General features: G+C 55.1%; 1 protein-coding gene across 2 annotated transcripts in view; it reads right to left on the bottom strand.

Moving 5' to 3' along the window:
* Dnah17 (dynein, axonemal, heavy chain 17) overlaps positions 1–17,583 on the bottom strand; it is a 114,560-nt gene that overhangs the window by 51,018 nt on the left and 45,959 nt on the right. For both annotated transcript variants that reach the window (NM_001447228.1, XM_087570969.1), the window contains 15 exon segments: positions 737–902; positions 1,076–1,283; positions 1,445–1,618; positions 1,718–2,000; positions 6,241–6,389; positions 7,063–7,190; positions 8,303–8,435; positions 9,062–9,199; positions 9,662–9,889; positions 10,043–10,181; positions 10,566–10,723; positions 14,074–14,178; positions 14,980–15,136; positions 16,110–16,270; positions 16,869–17,000. In NM_001447228.1, the coding sequence (NP_001434157.1) occupies positions 737–902; positions 1,076–1,283; positions 1,445–1,618; positions 1,718–2,000; positions 6,241–6,389; positions 7,063–7,190; positions 8,303–8,435; positions 9,062–9,199; positions 9,662–9,889; positions 10,043–10,181; positions 10,566–10,723; positions 14,074–14,178; positions 14,980–15,136; positions 16,110–16,270; positions 16,869–17,000 (2,459 nt within the window).

The following is a 17,583-nucleotide window of genomic DNA, read 5'->3' on the forward strand; positions in this document are numbered from 1 at the left end:
AGCCTGGTCCCCTGAGCATGCTCCTGGCAGTCCTTTGATGGGGGTTGGGGGAGGGGAAGTCTCTGGGAACCCACTGACTGGCTTCTGGAGTTCTTTTGACCTCAGCTCTGGCCTGGGCTGCTTCCTAAAATGGTAAATGACCTGAATGGGCCTGGTTATTCCTATGTGTGTCACCTGGGTGTCTCAGGATCACTGGGACAGAGTCTCCTGTGTTAGGCTGAGGCAACCATGTGCACCCTTCCCTTCTTCCTCCCTTAGTCCATCCTGTGCCACATTCCCTCCTGCCGCAGGACCTTTGCACATGGCTTTTTTCAGCTCAGGCTTCTCTACTCGAGGGCAGTCCTGACAGTATCCAGCTCCCAGGTTCCCTATAGCTCTCAAAGGGGCATCTTTGACCTATCGGGGCCTCCTCTGTGATGGGCTTTTCCCCCAGAGCCCTCCGTGGGTCTCCCATAGCAGACATGCATCTCCTTGAGTGGGGATCTATCTCTGCCCCCTTATGGGGGTCTTGGCCACAGTTACTGACATATTTGTGGAGCGTGGCAATAGCACAGAACATGAATGGCCCTTCCGCGGCCATAGGCTGCCAGCCCCTGACCTGCCTCCTGCCACCTTCTCTATTCCTAGCTGTGGCTGCCCAGTACTAGCCTCTCCCACAGAGGCGTGGCCATACAACACCACGCCCTCTCGGAGGCGTAGCCCTTTGGCCCTGCTTCCAAGCTCCTCAGCCCCTCACCAGTGTCTGTGGTCCATGTGCTGGCGGATGAGGGTGTGTGGGGCCACCGTGCCGTACTTGTCCACTTCTGGCATGTTCATGTCATCGATAAAGTAGATTAGCTTCTTAGTGCCTGGCGGGCCATAGTTCCTCCCTGACTTCTTTTCCAGAGGCTTCTCCAGCACCCCTGAGAAGGACAGAATATTATCTACCACCCTGAGCTGGTGCCTATTAGGGCAGGGACTGACTGCCTCCTGTTGGGAAATGGAAGTGGAAGGCCAGAGATCAGGACCACGAGTGTGCCTGTTCCAGAGATTGGGGGTGGGGGGCAGGGGTGAGGCTGGGGCCGGGCCCTCTCACCCTGCAGCATGGCTGAGGTCGTGTAGAAGTTGAAGGGCACAGCCTGCACCAGGTAATCGTCGGTACTGAGGTTCTCCAGCTTGTCCCCCATCAGCACCGACTTGCCAGTGCCCGCATTGCCCACCAGCATCACGGGCCACGCCTTCGCCATGAGCAGGTCCATGAAGTATCGGATGCGGATGGTTTCCGTGGTGTGGACTAGAGAGGCCTGGAAGGGTGGTAGTGGGGGGCGGGGTATGGGTAGCACACAACAGAGCCAGTTCCAGCTGGTCTGCAGGCCCTAAGTCCCCAGTGTCATTGAAGGGTCCTTAACTCAGGTAGGAGGGGACACTGAGCTCTACTCCCAACCACAGCTCTGGCAGAGGTTACCTGCAGGGGGATGTCGGGATCCAGCTCAAAGTTAGGCACTTTATCTGTCCAGGGCAGGAATTTCTTTGTTTCCGGGTCAATGTAGTAGTCAAAAATGGTCCCCTGCGAGGGTAACTTGATTGTTTTAAATTCGTTGATCCACCACTTGCTGAACTCCACTCGATAATCAATGAGCTGTTAGGAGGAGGGAGGCGGGAAGGACCCAAGGCTCGTGTGAGAGGGTTGCAGGGTGACCTGGTCTGGATAGCCGGGTCCCCACGGGGTGCCTGTCACCTGGTCCTGGAACATGGCGCCTCCGAAAGCCCAGAAGCAGGCGAACACGAAGTACAGCTCGTACAGCTCCTTGGGGGAGTCGGGCGGGGCATTCTTCTCTGTGAGCAGACACTCCAGCAGGTACAGGATGGTCTGGATGACGGTGATTTCCGGCACAGGGGTGATCCTCTTGAAACCGAAGCGCAGCTTGTCCAGGCACGTGGGCAGGTACTTGTCGAAGAGGATGATCAGGTTGGCTTTCTCCGACTGCACCTTGCGCCTCTCTATCCAGCTGCTCACCACCCTGAGAGGGAGGGAGGGAGGGACGGCCGCCAGTTAGTCCGCCTCAGGGCTCTCGGCACAGACAAGTACCCGCCTCACCACATCACCGGTGGGTGGCCAGGGAAGCAGGGGTATGTGACCGAGTTTCCCATGTGGCAGTGTCGAGTCAGGGGACCGTTGGGGCTGGCTGCAGACCCTCAGAGGGGAGTCTGTGTTCTTTCTTGGGATTCGTGGCTTTTGGAGTGAACTAGGTCCACAGCAACTGGGCCCACACTGGTTTTTATTTCTTGTTCCTCTTCCCCACCCCCGACAGAGGCGTGGCCATACAACACCACGCCCTCTCGGAGGCGTAGCCACGCCTCTTGTGAGCCACCTCTTGAGAGCCACCCGTCCTTTCGCCTTTCCTCTCTCCCTTCTTCCAGCCCCCTCTTCCTTCTCTTTCTTCACCTTCCTCCAGTATCTCCTGAATCCAAAATTCAAATTATGTAGTCAAGGATGACCTTGCACTTTGGATCCTCCCACCCTCCATCTCCAGTGCTGGGATCACAGGTGCACAGTGACCACGGCTGCATTGTGGGGTGCTAGGGGTTGAACCCGGGGTTTCCCCTGTGCTAAGCAAGCGATCACCCCAGCTATATCCCGTCTCCTGGGGAGTCACTCCTGCTGCTACCCAGGAAGCATCTTCTCCCCACTGAAGCTAAAACTGAGGGCTGGGGACGAGGGGAACAGAAGAGCTCATGAGGTCATCTGTAGGGAGGAAACAGTTAGGGATAGAAGACCCTCGTGACATCATTTGGACCTCTGCATCCAGCTGCACCTGACTGGAATCCACATATGTGTAAACACAGATACATGTAGACAGAGATTTTGCTTCAGTGAGCTCAGGTTAAACTTGACACCATCATTGGAAGAGTCAAAGTCCATACATCAGATGGCCCCATGGGAACCACCCCAGACTGCATGGCACGACCTCATGCCCCAGCACTGTTGTGTGGGGTAGGGAAGCTGCTGCTGCTGGCAGCCCGGGCTTGCATAGTGGACCATAGCCAGCTGCAGCCTGAAGCAAGTCGCTCAGCAGCTCTGGGTTCCAGATTCTCATCTATAACCCGGTGGTGTTTGCGTCACCTCCACTCCCGGGGAACCACGCAGGATGCTCTAAAGCTCACAGAGGAGAGCCTGGTCCGTGGTAAATGCCAGAGGAGTGTCTGCTAAAAGCATAAATAGTGCTGGGCTCCCTTGAGGGTCAGCGAGCTGAGGGTGTGCGTCATTTCCAGGATGCCCGAGGCATAAGCAGGAAGCCCATGTTATGAAACATGAGGCAACCGTCCACAGCCAGGACCTATGGGCCTCGCCACCGGCGTAATGGAAGTTCTGTTGCTTCCTGCTCTGCTGTTGGGACACAGGATAGGAAGCTGATGCCTTGGGCTGCAACACCTGCATCCCAGTGTGGTAGAGAACACTTTACCACCCTAGGTCTCTGTGCAGGATGCAGGTGGTCTCAGGATGATGGGCTGACATGGGGATATGGACTCAGGCTGCCGCCTCACTGCCTGAGCTCAGGATTCCAGTGTTAGGATGTAACATTGCCTGGGTGATGTCATGTACAGGGCATGCTGGCTTCCACTTGCTCACAGACTCAGGTGGATATACCTGGATGCACAGGTCAGCTTTCCTGGAGCCAGGCCCTTCCTGCTTCACTTCCAGAGGCTGCTGGGGGATGTCACTACGGCTCCATTGGAGGTGGGGATGGGGCTGTGTCTGCCTCTCTCCCATCTGGAGGGAATGCTATACCTGAGTGTGCTGTACCTGCCTCTCTTCTCTCCTTCAGCAGAACTTGTCCTCTTCTGGTTCCCCTGGACACCCCAGGAGTATCCAATCCCTGCCTCTGTCCTTGTCAATCTCACCTCTCCTTCCTGTTCCCACAGCTATCTCCCATGACCCCATCTCCTGTGTCCTAGTGTGGTCTGTGACCTGATGTCTCCCATCTCGTGGTGTGCCCATGACTAGTCTTCCTTCTCCTCGGGTCTCATCTTCTACCCAGGCCTCATTTCGGTTCCCGCCCTGCCTTCTGCTCTCCCTGGAGAGCAAACTGCTGTGGAGGGCAGAACAGCAGCCTCTGTGCACCCACCCAGAATGCGGCCTCACACAGGACAGGAGCTCCTGTGGGGATAATCAAGATGTAGATCTCAAGACGTCGCTATCCTGGGTTACAGTGGACCCTGATCTAACGCCTGGCAGAAGACTGTGTGGAGACAGTCATGGGTGGTCACAAGCCACCAAGAGCTGGTAGAAGTTGGGGCCAGAAGGTAGAATCTGTCCTATGTCCTTCAAGGGCCCAGTGTGCCAACATCCTGACCTCGGGCTCCTGGCTTCGGCTCTCAGAGGACGGACTCCTGTTAGTGGCTGCCCGGCATGCAGCTCTGCCTTAAAGCAATGCCAGGAACTTAGCAAGTGCTGCTAGGCTAATGTCCCTCTCAGCAGCTCCCCCCCACCCCCCATATCTAGCTGACTCCGAGTCCTGTGCCTGAGGGGCCATCCTTCCCAGTGCCCCATAGAGGCCGGGCCGTATCCTGCTGGCTGCCCCTGGCAGACATATCATCTCCTGCTGGAGAAGGACAAGGATGAAGTCTAAACTCTCATTTCTTTCTCTACCACAGTGCTGCACACTGTGGATACCCCAGGCCTGCTTCTTGTGTCCAAGACTTTCTCACCTTGATAAACTTCCCTTCCCTTGTTGAAGCACCCACAGCTCTCCCCCTCCAGGACCTCCTCTGTCCCTGGCGCCTGACTGCAGCCCTTCTTCCATGGATCTCTCTTGAGTTATCCCTGGCACCTGTCTGCCAAGTTGGGGTCAACTTCCTTCCTCCAGCCTGCTTGTCTGTCAGGTGCCCTCCTGTCAGCTTCCTGCTCCATCCAGTTTCTCCTCGGAGTGTCTGTGTAGCTCACCACTGCCCCTTGTGTCTCTTCTGAAATTGCTTTTGGGGTATATGATTCTCTTTGTTCCCAAAACCATGGGTTTTGTGTTTTTTTGTTTTGTTTTGTTTTTTCCCCGTGTGAGTTTTGTTAGGAAAATTATCTTCTGCAACCATGACACATATTTTTCCTGGAAAATTGATTTTCACAGCATGGAATGCTTAGGGTCCAGAAAGGGTTAATTGGGCAGGTTGGGGGTGGGAGGATGGATAGGAGGATGGATGGGAGGGTGAGTGGGAAGATGTATGAGTGGGGGAATGGATGGCAGGATGGGTGAGTGGGGGAATGGATGGCAGGATGGGTGGGTGGGAGGGTGGATGGCAGGATGGATGAGTGGGAGGATGGATGGGAGGATGGAGGGGTGGGAGGATTCATGGGAAGATGGGGGATGGGAGGGTGAATGGCAGGATGGGTGGGTGGGAGGGTGGATGGCAGGATGGGTGGGTGGGTGGGTGGGTGAACAGAGGAGAGCATGTGTGGGTGGGTGGCTAGGTGGAGAGAAGGACTGATGAGTAGATGCTCGTCTCCAGCTCAGGTACTCACCCTGAGGCTGTGTTTCCTAGAACATGCCTCGGATTTCCACCCGAGCTGACTAAGGACATTGACTCCAAGCTGTCCTTCCGGTGTCCCCTGAAGTTTTACTATTCTGCCAATCCCTGGCCACAGGTCCAAGCAGGAAGAAATCAACATCAAGTCTTCTGTTCCTCAGGACTTCGAGCTGCTCTCAGGAGCACGCCCTCCCCCAGCCCCAGCCCTGCTGCCATACGCTGTTCTAAGGTGAGGCAGGAGCCACTCCCCATGCCACAAACCCTCCTTCCTGCCTGGCCCTCAGCTTTCACTCTCCACCCAGCCCAGGGCCTGCCTGTGAGTTCTGGTCCCCATCAGGGATGCTGACCCAGGCCCTGTACTTCCTGAATGTCCCCTCTGCTCTCGGGTGGCAGCTTTGACTTCAGTCCTCTGGGACAACAGCATCCACAGGCAGGCCAGGCCTCTCCTCATCCCAGCACCCTCAACTTTCAGCCGTCGTACCAAAGGCTTTCCCCAGCTGCCATGCTGTCACTGTCACGGCGAGCTTCTGTCCCACGCCCCATCCTTTTACCTCAGTGACGGGGTGGGGTAGGGGAGCCAGCACGCACAGCTCTGATACAACCCACGAAACATGAGGTAAAATGGCCCACGGTACTTATGTGAGTGGACAGGTACACCCAAGCATATACCACCATGACAGACAGTCTGCTGACCACTTTCTCTGCCATGGTTTGGGATGAGAGCGCCCAAGCCTTACTCACGGGTTCCATCCCAGATCGGCAGGGTTAATGTAGAGTATGCCGGCCCTAGAGACGGTGGCCGGGGTGGCTGTCCTTAGGTGACTGATCTCAAACACCAGCCTCATGGTGCGATTCAAGGGAATCCGCTCATTGCTGGCCAGGGTGAGGACCTAGGGAGGACGAAGCAAGCCCATTGGTCAGTGGCAGTCCCCAGAGGAGGAGCCACTGAAGGTGGCACATGTGTGGCCACCATGACTCTCTCGGCTCTCTTTGCCTCCAGCCTCCCTTCACTAGGCACCTGCCTGCGTGCATGCCCAGCCAACACAGGCATCCTTCTAAAACCACAACCCTCTCCTCTATGGATCCTTCTGTGTCTCCTATCCAGCGGAGAAGCCCTGCTTTTGAGACAGAGCCTGGCTATGCAGCCCAAGCAGGCCTTGAACTCATGATCCTCCTGCCTGCCCTCCCCAGTACTGGGAAGAATCATTTTCTTAAGCTGCGTCTAGACTGCTCTGGAGGCTGTTTCTGCCCCGCCAAGTGTTGTTTCTATGCTGCGCACGGATCAGGTGGAGAACGAGCCTCCAGCTTTACTCCGACCCGCGCAGAGGCAGAACCACAGGCAGGTTCAGGAGCGCATGGTTCTGTGTCCTCCATGGGGAGCGACTGTTGTGGCAGGTGCTGTCTACAGTCCATGACTTTCTCTGTGGGGCTTTTGACAGATTCCTGGCCACCTTGTCCCACCCCCACCATCCCCAGCACTGTGTGTACACTGCCCATGGCCTGTAGGCTCTCTCATACTATGGTGGTGTTGGAGGCTCGGCTGTGAATCCAGGAGTCGTGTACCTTGTTGTCATCCATGACTGTGTTGAGAGACTCAATCCACATGGGGTCTATGTCTCCATCCAGGACAATCCACTTGGGCCCGTCGTGTGTGATGTTGGCCAGGTCCCGCATGATGGTTGAGAACAGGCCTGGAGGGAGGCGGGCTGGTGACACCTGTGGCCCCAACTGGGAGGGGGGCTAAATAACATGCTGGACACTCTGTGGCCTTCATTCCATCATGCCAGCGTGGACCTGGCCTGCTCAGTTTCTCAGAGGTGGCAGGTCCCATCCTTAGAGGAACAACGGTGGCCTTCTAGTTCCTCCTCATACTAAGCCCTGCTCTTGCCTTCTGACCTCTCAGCCCCACCCCCTTTCCACCTTTGATTCCCCTCCCAGCCCCGCCCCTTTCCATCATTGACCTCCTTCTTCTGACCCCCTCAGCCCCGCCCCTTTTCCACCATTGCCCTCCAGTTCACTTTCTGAGGCTCTGGCCTGCCTCAGCTCTTTAAGGATCAGCAGCCTCCTGTGGTGGGTCACAGCGCAATGCTTGACACACATGCTCACTCAGTCATTTGCTCACATGCACGTGCGCACGAGCTCTCCATGTACCCAGCACGGAAAGGGGTAGGGGATAGTTTGGGGACAAAGCCGGGGACGATCAAAGCCCCATCACCCTCTGGAGCTTTGTCTTACCATGAGGGAGAGACAAGATGCCCGTGTAGAAATACATGTGCAGGAGGTGGGTGGGAAAACCACAAAGAGTAAGGAAGAGGGGTCAGGGTGCCACCTCTCACAGGGAGGGGGCCTGCGCTTCCCTTCCAACCAGGAAGTGCTCACGGGGGCAACATCTCAGCCCCCCCTTTCCCTGGCCGATTTCTCAGTTCTCTTGGTTTTCTCATGAGGCAAACCCAATGGAGCCTCAACCCCAGAAGCTGTGGACAGAGGGGCTCTCTCATCACTCCCTGGGATGCTCTGCAGGAGGCTGCCACTGCAGCAGGGCTCCATCTCTGGGAAGTCCTCTTGGGGTGAGGGGGCCTCTACTTGGGTGTCTGGGTCAGTCTCAGCCCCCTCTTCCTTCCTGCCGGGGGCACAGGTGCTCTGTGCCCCGAACGCCCCAGCACAGGCTCCATCAGCCCTTCTGCAGTGGCCAGGATGTGGCCAGAACCTGCATAGGTTATGACATGTCTCAGGGAGCCTGCTCAGGGACATGTCAGGGTCTCAGCCTCAGTGCAGGTGGCACTCCAGACTCTATGCGACCTACCATCTTTCCACTCCCTGGTCGCCGGGTTGATGATACCAAACAGCTCATCACAGGTGACAGCCTTTGGGTCCAGGTCCACTGCCACAGGCTTCCTCTTCATGTTCTGGTAGGTCTTGTTGAGGGATTTGAGGACCTGAGGATGGGGAGCATCCACTGATCCAACGGCCATAGCACCTGTAGGGGGCGCCTGATGCACACCTGCACGAGGCAGCCCTCTGTGCAGCCCCAGATGCTTTTCACTCAGAGAAACTGGCTGTAAGGACACCTGAGTGATATTTTGTGTGTGCACATGCTTCTTTTCTTTTTAAAGCACCACGCACAGTTTTTTGCCTTTTAAACAATAACTTGCTGTCATTTGTGACTTGACATTTTCTTAGTTAGACATCACCATGTAGCCAGCTGACCTAGAACTTTCTATGTAGGTCAGGTTGGCCTTGAACTCACAGAGATCCACTTGCTTCTGCCTCCTGAGCACTGGAATTAAAGGTGTGCACCACTGTACCCAGCATCTCTAACCCCTAGCCCCTGTGTTTTCAGAAATGAGTTTTGTAGAGGGTAAAGATCCCGTCCTGAGGGCATTCAGCCAGACGCACTTGACTGGCTTACTTATTACTAGCACTGGTGGTGTTGGCTGCCACCCTCCAGAGTTCACCATGGCCCCAGGCAATGCTGAGGGGGTAGGGGTGGGGACAGGAGTGTGTGAGCGTCAGGCGTCAGGGAGGCAGGTGATGGGGAAACCCATGAGTGCTGGCTACGTGCCTGGGATTTGCCGCTGCCTGCGTTCCCAATGACGAATACTGAGTGTCGGACTTGAAGCAGCTCCTCCAGCTGCACAACTTTCAGCACAAAGCTGTCTTCTGCCTGCAGCTTGAGCTCCACGATGCTCTGCTTGATGATCTGGGAGATATGGCAGGCGGGGGCGTGGTTAAGGGGTGGGGGCGTGGTTAAGAGGGTACCGGAAGGGGGCTGGAGAGATGGCTCAGCAGTTAAGAGCACTGACTGTTCTTCTAGAGGTCCCGAGTTCAATTCCCAGAAACCACATGGTAGCTCACAACCATCTGTAATGGGATCCGATGCCCTCTTCTGGTGAGTCTGAGGACAGTGACAGTGTACTCATGTACCAAAAAAAAAAAAAAAAAGAAAGAAAGAGGGTACAGAAGACGACATTTTCTGTGGCTGAGCTTCCAAGCTGTGCTGATCTCACCCAGAACTCACACTGCCCCGGGAGCCCAGACTCTAGATCCTCTGAAATCTGGGGCTGGCTGGGGAGCAGGACGCAGTTTATGGCCCCCGAATTCTTGCAGCAAGGAGCAAGTTTCTCAGGATGGATATGGAGGTATACAGGGAGTGGGGAGTTACCTTCTCAAAATTCAGGTCTCGCTTTCGGGGCACGTCCAGAGCTGGGAAGAGGTCACCGATCAGTCCCATGAACACAGGCAGGTCATCAGTCACAATCTTGGGGATGTTGAAGTCTCGCAGTGCCCTCATGAGCACCTGGTCCTCTGCCCGGGTAGGGTCTCCCCTCTTCAAGGAGCCAGCTACCACCAGCACAGACTTGATGGCCCGAAGGCCCCAGTCATAATGATCCTATGGAGAGTGGGAATGCGAATGTGAACTTGTCCTCCAACAGTGATCATCTGGCACCGCCAGGCTCAGTTTATCTCGGGGCTAGGGAGGGCAGAGGCATAAGCGTGGATCGCTGAGGCTGGGCCAAGAACCCCTGGAACTGGCAGAACACACCTGCTTTGAGAGCAGCTCTTTGCACAGGGTGTAGAGGGTGATGAACTTCCGGGCCAGGAGGCGAGCTTCCAGGAAGCCCTCAGCCACCAGCATAATCTCACAGATCAGCTCAAAGTCGGGGACCACCATAGCGCAGGGCCTGAGAGGTGAGCGGGCAGCTGTCTCTCTGGCTTTCACCTCCCTGGCTCCTCAGTGGCCACCTGCCCCTCTTCCCCTGGGACATGTGTCCCCACTGGTCAACCTTAAGATTACATGTAGCTGGGTTCCAGCCCCCCTACCCCATTGTTCTGCACACACAACCCAGTAAGCTCCAGGCCTCATGCCTGCCCTGATTCCCCTGAGACTCCTCATGTAGAACAGTGTCTCTGCTGTGGACTGCCCCCACTTGGGGAGCCCCAGGGCTTTTTGAAGGACCTGCCTACTGTCCTGTTACCCTTCACCCCCTAATCCATCTTGGGAGCTAGCCTTGGGCTCCTCCACTAACTCTTCAGTCTGGGACACTGTTGGGCACCTCCTCTGTCACCTGAATAGAGCCTTCAAGTTCTCCGGCAGTTCCGTGCGTCCCGCGTAGCCAGGGTTCATGGTGATGAAGATGCCCACAGTGGGGATGAGACTTATCATTTCTCCCAGGAAGTTAAACTTCTTTTTCTTGGCCCGAATTGCATCTTGGACACACTTTACCTAGACAGCGAGTGCGCACACACACAGACACATTAAACTGGAACCATTTGCACGTGCAAATGTGCAGACACGTGTGCGGGTATGAACACGCGTGAAATCCAGACAGCGGTGGTATCTTTTTCCATTGCTCAATACTAGCTTTTTTTTTGAGGCAGGGTCTCTCAGTGGATGCGGAGCTCACCAACTGACTGGACTATGGTCAGAGAGCCCCAGGGGTCTTTCTGTCTCCCCCTCCCATGGCACTGGAATCACACATCTGGCATCTGGCTTTGTTTGTGTTTCAAAACATGTCCTCACTGTGTAGCCCTGGCCGGCCTCGGATTCACAGAGATCCCTCTGCCCCTGCCTTCTGGGTTCTGGGATTGAAGGCCTGGCAGTGCCTGGCTCTTGCCCTTCTTTAAGGGAAAGATTCATGTGTATGTATGTAGTGTGTGCTTGGCTGCCTGAGGAGCCACAGAGACTGCTGGATCCTCTGGAGCTGTGAGCTACTTGGCATGGGTGAAAGGAAGCAAACTCTCGGGTTCTCTGGAAGAAACAGGTGCCTTCAACACTCAAACCATCTCTCCAGTCCCCATATCTGGCCTTTTATATGGGTTTTGGGAGCCATGCTCAGGCCCACTGGTTTGTGTGGCAAGCACTTTACTGACTGGATTATCAGTCTGCCCCTGAGTCCCCTGCATTAGTCACAGAATGTGGTGGCTGTGAATTAGCAGGGGCCTTCACTCTGTCATTGGGCAGGTGTCAGGCTGCCTGCCCTCCACCGCTGTGATTTTGTTGTTCCTGGTGTTTGTCATATAGCTGACCTCAGTTGGGCTTTTGAATCAGGAGTGCCCTCTGGCTGTGACCCTGGCTGAAATTCTGTCAACTCTCTGACAACCCACAGAGACCTGTTAGTAGCCGCTCTGGGGCCACCTCCTGCTTACCAGGATAGGAGGAATCTGGTCTGTGCTTGGGAATTTAGAGGAACCCACAGGAGGTAGCTGCAAACCATAAGATCACCACTAGAGGGCGCTCCAGGCTTGTGACTGAAGTCTCTCAGCCACGGGATATTTTCCACCTTTGCACAGTTTGCTTGCCTGGTCTTACTAGGTGACTCTGGGTCACGCTGGGTTTCCCTCCCAGTTTGTAGCCCCCCATGGCTCACACCTGGGCAGGTGTAGAGGGCAAGAATTTGGGAGCATCTCCTGCTGGTAGACCTTCCTAGCATTTTTTTTAAAAAAAGATTTATTTTATTCATATGAGTACACTGTAGCTGTCTTCAGACACACCAGAAGAGGGCATCAGATCCCATTACACATGGTTGTGAGCCACCATGTGGTTGCTGGGAGTTGAACTCAGGACCTCTGGAAGAGCAGTCAGTGCTCTTAACCGCTGAGCCATCTCTCCAGCCCCCTTCTTAGCATTTTTGATCCCGTTCTTTTGTGTCCACAGACATCAGGGTCATCAAACAGGCCCCGTGGGACATTCTAGGGTTTGTCTCCTGACTTTGGAGTGGGGCAGGAACAGGAATGGGTGAACGACCCTGGAAAGAGGGAGTGGAGGAGTGGCTATTGCCTTGGCAGACTCAGCTGGCCCTTCCCAGATTAGGGGGGGAGGAAGGGTGGAGGCTGCTGAGAGCTCTAGAGGTAAGATTTTCCCCAGGCTGTGGGTCCTCCTCTTACTCCTCCATCACCCTGCCCCCTGCATCCCCACTGGCTTTTCCTATTGAAGTTCCAGTAAGAGTAGAGGCTGCGGGGCTGGGGATTTAGCTCAGTGGTAGAGCGCTTACCTAGGAAGCGCAAGGCCCTGGGTTGGGTCCCCAGCTCCGGAAAAAAAGAACCAAAAAAAAAAAAAAAAAAAAAAGAGTAGAGGCTGCTTCTGCTACAATGTACCAATTTAGCACTTGGCGGACAGGTGGTTAACAGACAGCAGAGTGAGAGCTGGTTACCTCCACCTTTCTTAGATTCTCTTTGGTGGTCACGTCTATGCCAGGGACAACTAAAGGACCATAGCCTTAGAACAAGACTGGAATCCCACCCCACCTCCACACGCACACACTAGTGCTTAGGTGTGCATACCCAGCACCCCTTCCTGTGTAGCCTTGAAGCTCTTGTGAACACTCCCCTGACCTGCACAGCCCTACCTCACCTAGGACAAGAGCACTGTTCCTCGTCTTCCGGGGGCAGGAGCGGTGCACTATCTTCCTTTCCCCATTTCCCATCATTCCTTTTTTTTCTGTCTAGGTCCGAGGCAAGCGGCTAGGCTTGCTTTGTTGAGACCTCTGACCTAGGGCCCCCACAAGTGGGATCTCAAACTGATCTGAGATGGGAGGCCACCCCAGAGGACCTCTGAGCCCAGTGTTTATCCAGGATTGCTGGGCCTCCTGTTTGAAATCCAGGGCCCTGCGGGTGAGTTTAAAAGTTCGGGGTGTTGGCATAGCCCCCGCACTGCACCCCCTTTGCCTTGGGACTCCCCACTGCTGTTCTGTGCCCTGCTGGGGAATTACCTGGATCTACAGCCATGCTTTCCCATCTGCTCTGGTCTTGCTAGTCTATACTGTGTTCTTCAAAGCCCAGAGTCCTCTGCCAAAGAGCTTCCCTCTCTTCCCTCAAGTTCAACTGTCTGCCCCGAGGCGCCTCCCCACAGAGCTCCAGCTTGCTAAAAGGTTTCTCCCTACATGGGTGTGTAGTGAACCCAAGGGATCCATAGAAACACTGTAACTGAATTCTGTAGGCACACAGGCTGAGTCCCAGCCAGTCCCAGGCAGCCAACTGTCCACACTGTGTTCAGATAAGGCAGCTGTGATCAATCCAGCTGTCGGTGTTCTGCACTTCCTTTCCTCAAGACTATAAATACAGCCTGTGGGGGTGATGGGGGTGGGGTGGTGAATTCTGAACCATTGTGATCTAGTCTGCTGCCCAGCAGTACAATCTCAAAGTCAACTAAGGGTTATTAAATATTCACTCATTCTGTCTCTGTCTCTGTCTCTGTCTCTCTTTGTCTCTCTCTGTCTCTCTCTGTACAAAGTCTTAATCTATAGTCCCGATGACCTAGAGTTTGTTCTAAAAGCCGGTCCAGCCTTGAACTTGTGGCAATCCTCCTGGGTTTGCATCACAAAGTAGCAGGGGTTATACCTTGGGGTTTCCCAAGGTAACTTTCTGTGTTAGCACCCCCAGGCAGAATCAATCAATTACGCCCCCCCTGTATCTGACTCTTACTGCCCACTCTGTGCGTAACAGGAGCCTGGGCAGGGGCATCTGAGGCATCGCTATGTCACCCCCTGCCCAGTGCCTGGTTGAGATACAAGGAGAACTGGGCAAAGCTCCCAGCCCCCTGCCCCCAGACCCAGAGACCGAGCAGAAGGGTCCTACCTGTACAGCAATCACAGACAAGACCTCCACTGAGATCCGGTTAAACTCATCAAAGCAACCCCAGGCTCCTGTCTGTGCCAGACCCTTGTAGATGTTTCCACAGGACTACAAAGGGAAAGGCGGATCAGAGAGAGGGAGTGGCCCCCAAAGGCCTGCAAGGAGCAGGTGCCTGGAGACAGCACCCAAGGGCTGACCCCACAGAGTGCCAGTGCTTCTGTAAGTGAAGATCTGGCAGAAGCAGGCTAAGAAATCCCCCAATCCCACCCCACCCACACCTTCTCATTTTATGCACATGAAGGAGGGGATCCTCCCAGGTGGGCTGGGGCTGCAAGGTCCTGGAGGACTTTTCCCTGTGAATGTGCCATTCTATCCCCTGCAGGGTCAGCAACAGACCCATGGAGCCCACACAGGGACCAAGGACTTCACTTTTCTCAGGGCCCATGACAGGGGCATGCTGGTATGACCTTTGGTTTTGGGCACTGCCCTCAGCCTCGGGATGGAACTGCTAGGCTGTGGGGCTCATCCAACAAGAGGGAGTCCCCTACAGACTGAGGGCATCCCCACTCCTCCCTCTTATGCTGGGACTGTTACTGCTGGAGTACCTCCCTTCCTGTTTAGTCCTCTGAGCAGACGTGACCCTGCAGCTGATGGACTTGTCCTCATCCCCTTCTGAGTTAGTTTACCTGTCCACTACTTTCACCCTAACCCTACACTGAACAAGTGCTACTCACTCCTCTCTGGGTCTCTAATCCTCGGGGACAATCTTGGAACTGCTGAGACCTCTACCTCCACAAGGGGGTGCTAACAAGGTACTCTGGATGCCTAGTCGCTGCCCTGTAGGGCTCTGTTTGTAGGGTGCACACGCTCTTGGGTCCCAGACGGGGACTCGTAGCCCTGGCCACATACCTTGTAGTCCATCTGCTCAGAGCAGTTGAAGACGTACACCATGGTGCCTAGGGCTCTGCCCAGGTCCTTGGTTGTCTCCGTCTTGCCCGTGCCAGCAGGGCCTGCAGGGGCTCCGCCCATGATCAGGTGGAGGGACTGTGTGAGTGTGATGTAGCACCTGCCAAAGACCTTGATTCACCTGGGGCACTGTGACCCTGTGACCCACAACCCACTGTGCTTTGCTCCGGTCACTGTGGGTTGGTTGTACTTGCTCAGGCCCGGAGGGACCAAAGTCAGAGCGAGCACAGGAACACTGCATTCGACTGAAGGACAGGATGCATGGGTGCAATCGTGGCCCTCCTGGGGGCTTGGGGGGCGGTCACTGGGAAAATCACTAGATGCACGCTGAGGGTGTCTTGGGCAATTTCTGGGCTGAATGTTTTTATTGTCCTGTAATGTATTTAATCCTCATACACTCATGGGGGTTCTTGTAGCTCTCTCTGCTCTGCAGACCTCAGGGAGGTGAAGTCACTCCTTGGGGACACAGCTAGTGTCAGACCAAGAGCTCAGCCTAAAGCAGGGCTCTACCTGGCGACTGGGCTGGATCTGAGAATAGGGCGGTTTGGTCTTGCTGTCTGTTCTAAAGGGGGGGGGGGGCCCAAGATCTGGAATCTGTACGTAGACCTGCGCAACCCTGCTCCCAAGTTATTTCTGATTGGTAAATAACGGTGCCAATAGCCGGGCAGAAGAGACATAGATGGGGTTTAGGTTTTCCAGACTTGGGGTCGGACTGGATTACAAGAAGAGGGTGGAGGAGGAAGAGAAGCCACCATGAAGGTTAGGTGAGGTCTGGCCAACTGGAGTTAAGAGCAGCCCAGACGAAACGTAGTAAGTAATAACTGGGGTTATCAATTGGAAAGTAGATTCTAACAGCATGGAGGGAAGGTGTCTGCGCAGCTCTTGTGCTGTTTAAGGCTCGTTGTAAATGTAAAGGGTGTGCGTGTGCCTTTTATGGTCAAAAGTGGGGTAGAAACCCTGGGCTGGGATTAAAAACCTCTCCTCACCGAACGTGGACTCCTCAAGCCTCAGAGCTGAGGTGGGGATAGGCGTGTGGGTAGAGGGCTGGGCACTGGGCTGTAGGTGGTCCTCACCTGTCTGTGAGGGGGGTGATGACCAGCCGAGGCGTGTTGCCCAGGTACTCATAGGAGTATTGGATCTGGGCGTCACAGATATTGGCGAAGCAATGTTTCTTTTCCTCGTCCCAGCGGTGTCGAAGCTGTGACTGCCAGGTGAAGGCCTGGGAGCTCTCCACCTGCAGTGGGAACCCAAAGAAAGGTCTTGGCTCCAGGCCCTCCTCTCAATCTGAAGCACAACTGTTTTAATGACCCTGGCCGCAGCCTGCTATAGATAGGAGCTTCCAGGGTTGGGAGTTGGCCCAGGCAGTAAAGAACTTGCTGAGTTCAATCCTCAGAACCCGTGTAACAGAGTCAGCCAGTGTGACAGCAGGTGCTTGCAATCCCAGGGCTGGAGAGGTGAGGTCAGGGGGGCCCTGGGCCTGAGTTCCAGGCCAATGTGGGAGCCCGTCTCCAAAAAGGAAGGTGGATGGCACCTGAGGAGCCACATCTAAGGTCATTCTTGGGCCACCACATATATGCACACATATATGCACATGCACATGCACACACATGAACACACACAAAAGAATGACATTCCACTCATCTGACCCCCATGGATTGTGTGTGTGGTGGAGGAGAGGGGGACGGCCACTCCCTCAGTCACAACCCTGGGAAGAGGAGGTCATAAACGCCAGAGTTTTTGAGTGTGGGGCCAGCCCCAAACCCAGTTCCCAGCCCCTCCCAGCACCCCAGGGACTCCTGCCTCCCCAGTGCCTGGGACAGGGGTGCTCCTGCCTTAGCGGTGATCATCTTGGCCACCACGTCTCGGGCATGCACATCGATGGTGCAGATGGTCATAATCTTCATCCTGTCACCAGCGCTGAGGTTCCCGATGAGCAGAGTAATGAGCGCATTCAGCTGGCTGATCTGCAGAGAGAGGCGGCTGTGCTGGGACCCTGCCTGGCAGCACCACCCCCTGGTGGCCACTGGGCCGGTTGCCCAGGCTGTTGGGGCCCATAGAGAATGACCTGTGTGTGTGTGTGTGTGTGTGTGTGTGTGTGTGTGTATGTGTGTGTGTGTTTTACCACAATGAAAAAAAAAACTCCCCCCAAAACAGAAAAGTTCCTCTCCAGATGGGGATACTATGGAGCCCCTTAGAGGAAAGAGCCTGTACGTTCAGTAAAAATAGTTGCCTGGTAACAAGTTAAACATGCTGGAAGGTTCTGAAGCTACAGGAGAAAATGCTGACCGCGGCCCCGAGAGATGGCACAGTCGGTGGATGCTGACTGTGGCCTTGAGTGACCTGTGGAGCCTATCTTTGTAAGTACCCAAGTAAGGGAGGCATCCTGCTTGTAATCCCAACACCCAAGAGGCAGACATAGGAAGATCCCGGTGGCTCACTGGGCCAGCCTGGCCGAACCTGGGGCTCACTGAAGCCAGCCTGGTCTAATGGGAAAGCTTCAGATCCTGATCCCAAACTAAAGGTTCCTGAGAAACCATCCAGGGTTCA

This window comes from Rattus norvegicus, chromosome 10 (assembly GCF_021556685.1).
Source record: "Rattus norvegicus strain SHRSP/BbbUtx chromosome 10, alternate assembly SHRSP_T2T, whole genome shotgun sequence".
In the NCBI taxonomy this organism is placed as follows: Eukaryota; Metazoa; Chordata; class Mammalia; order Rodentia; family Muridae; genus Rattus; species Rattus norvegicus.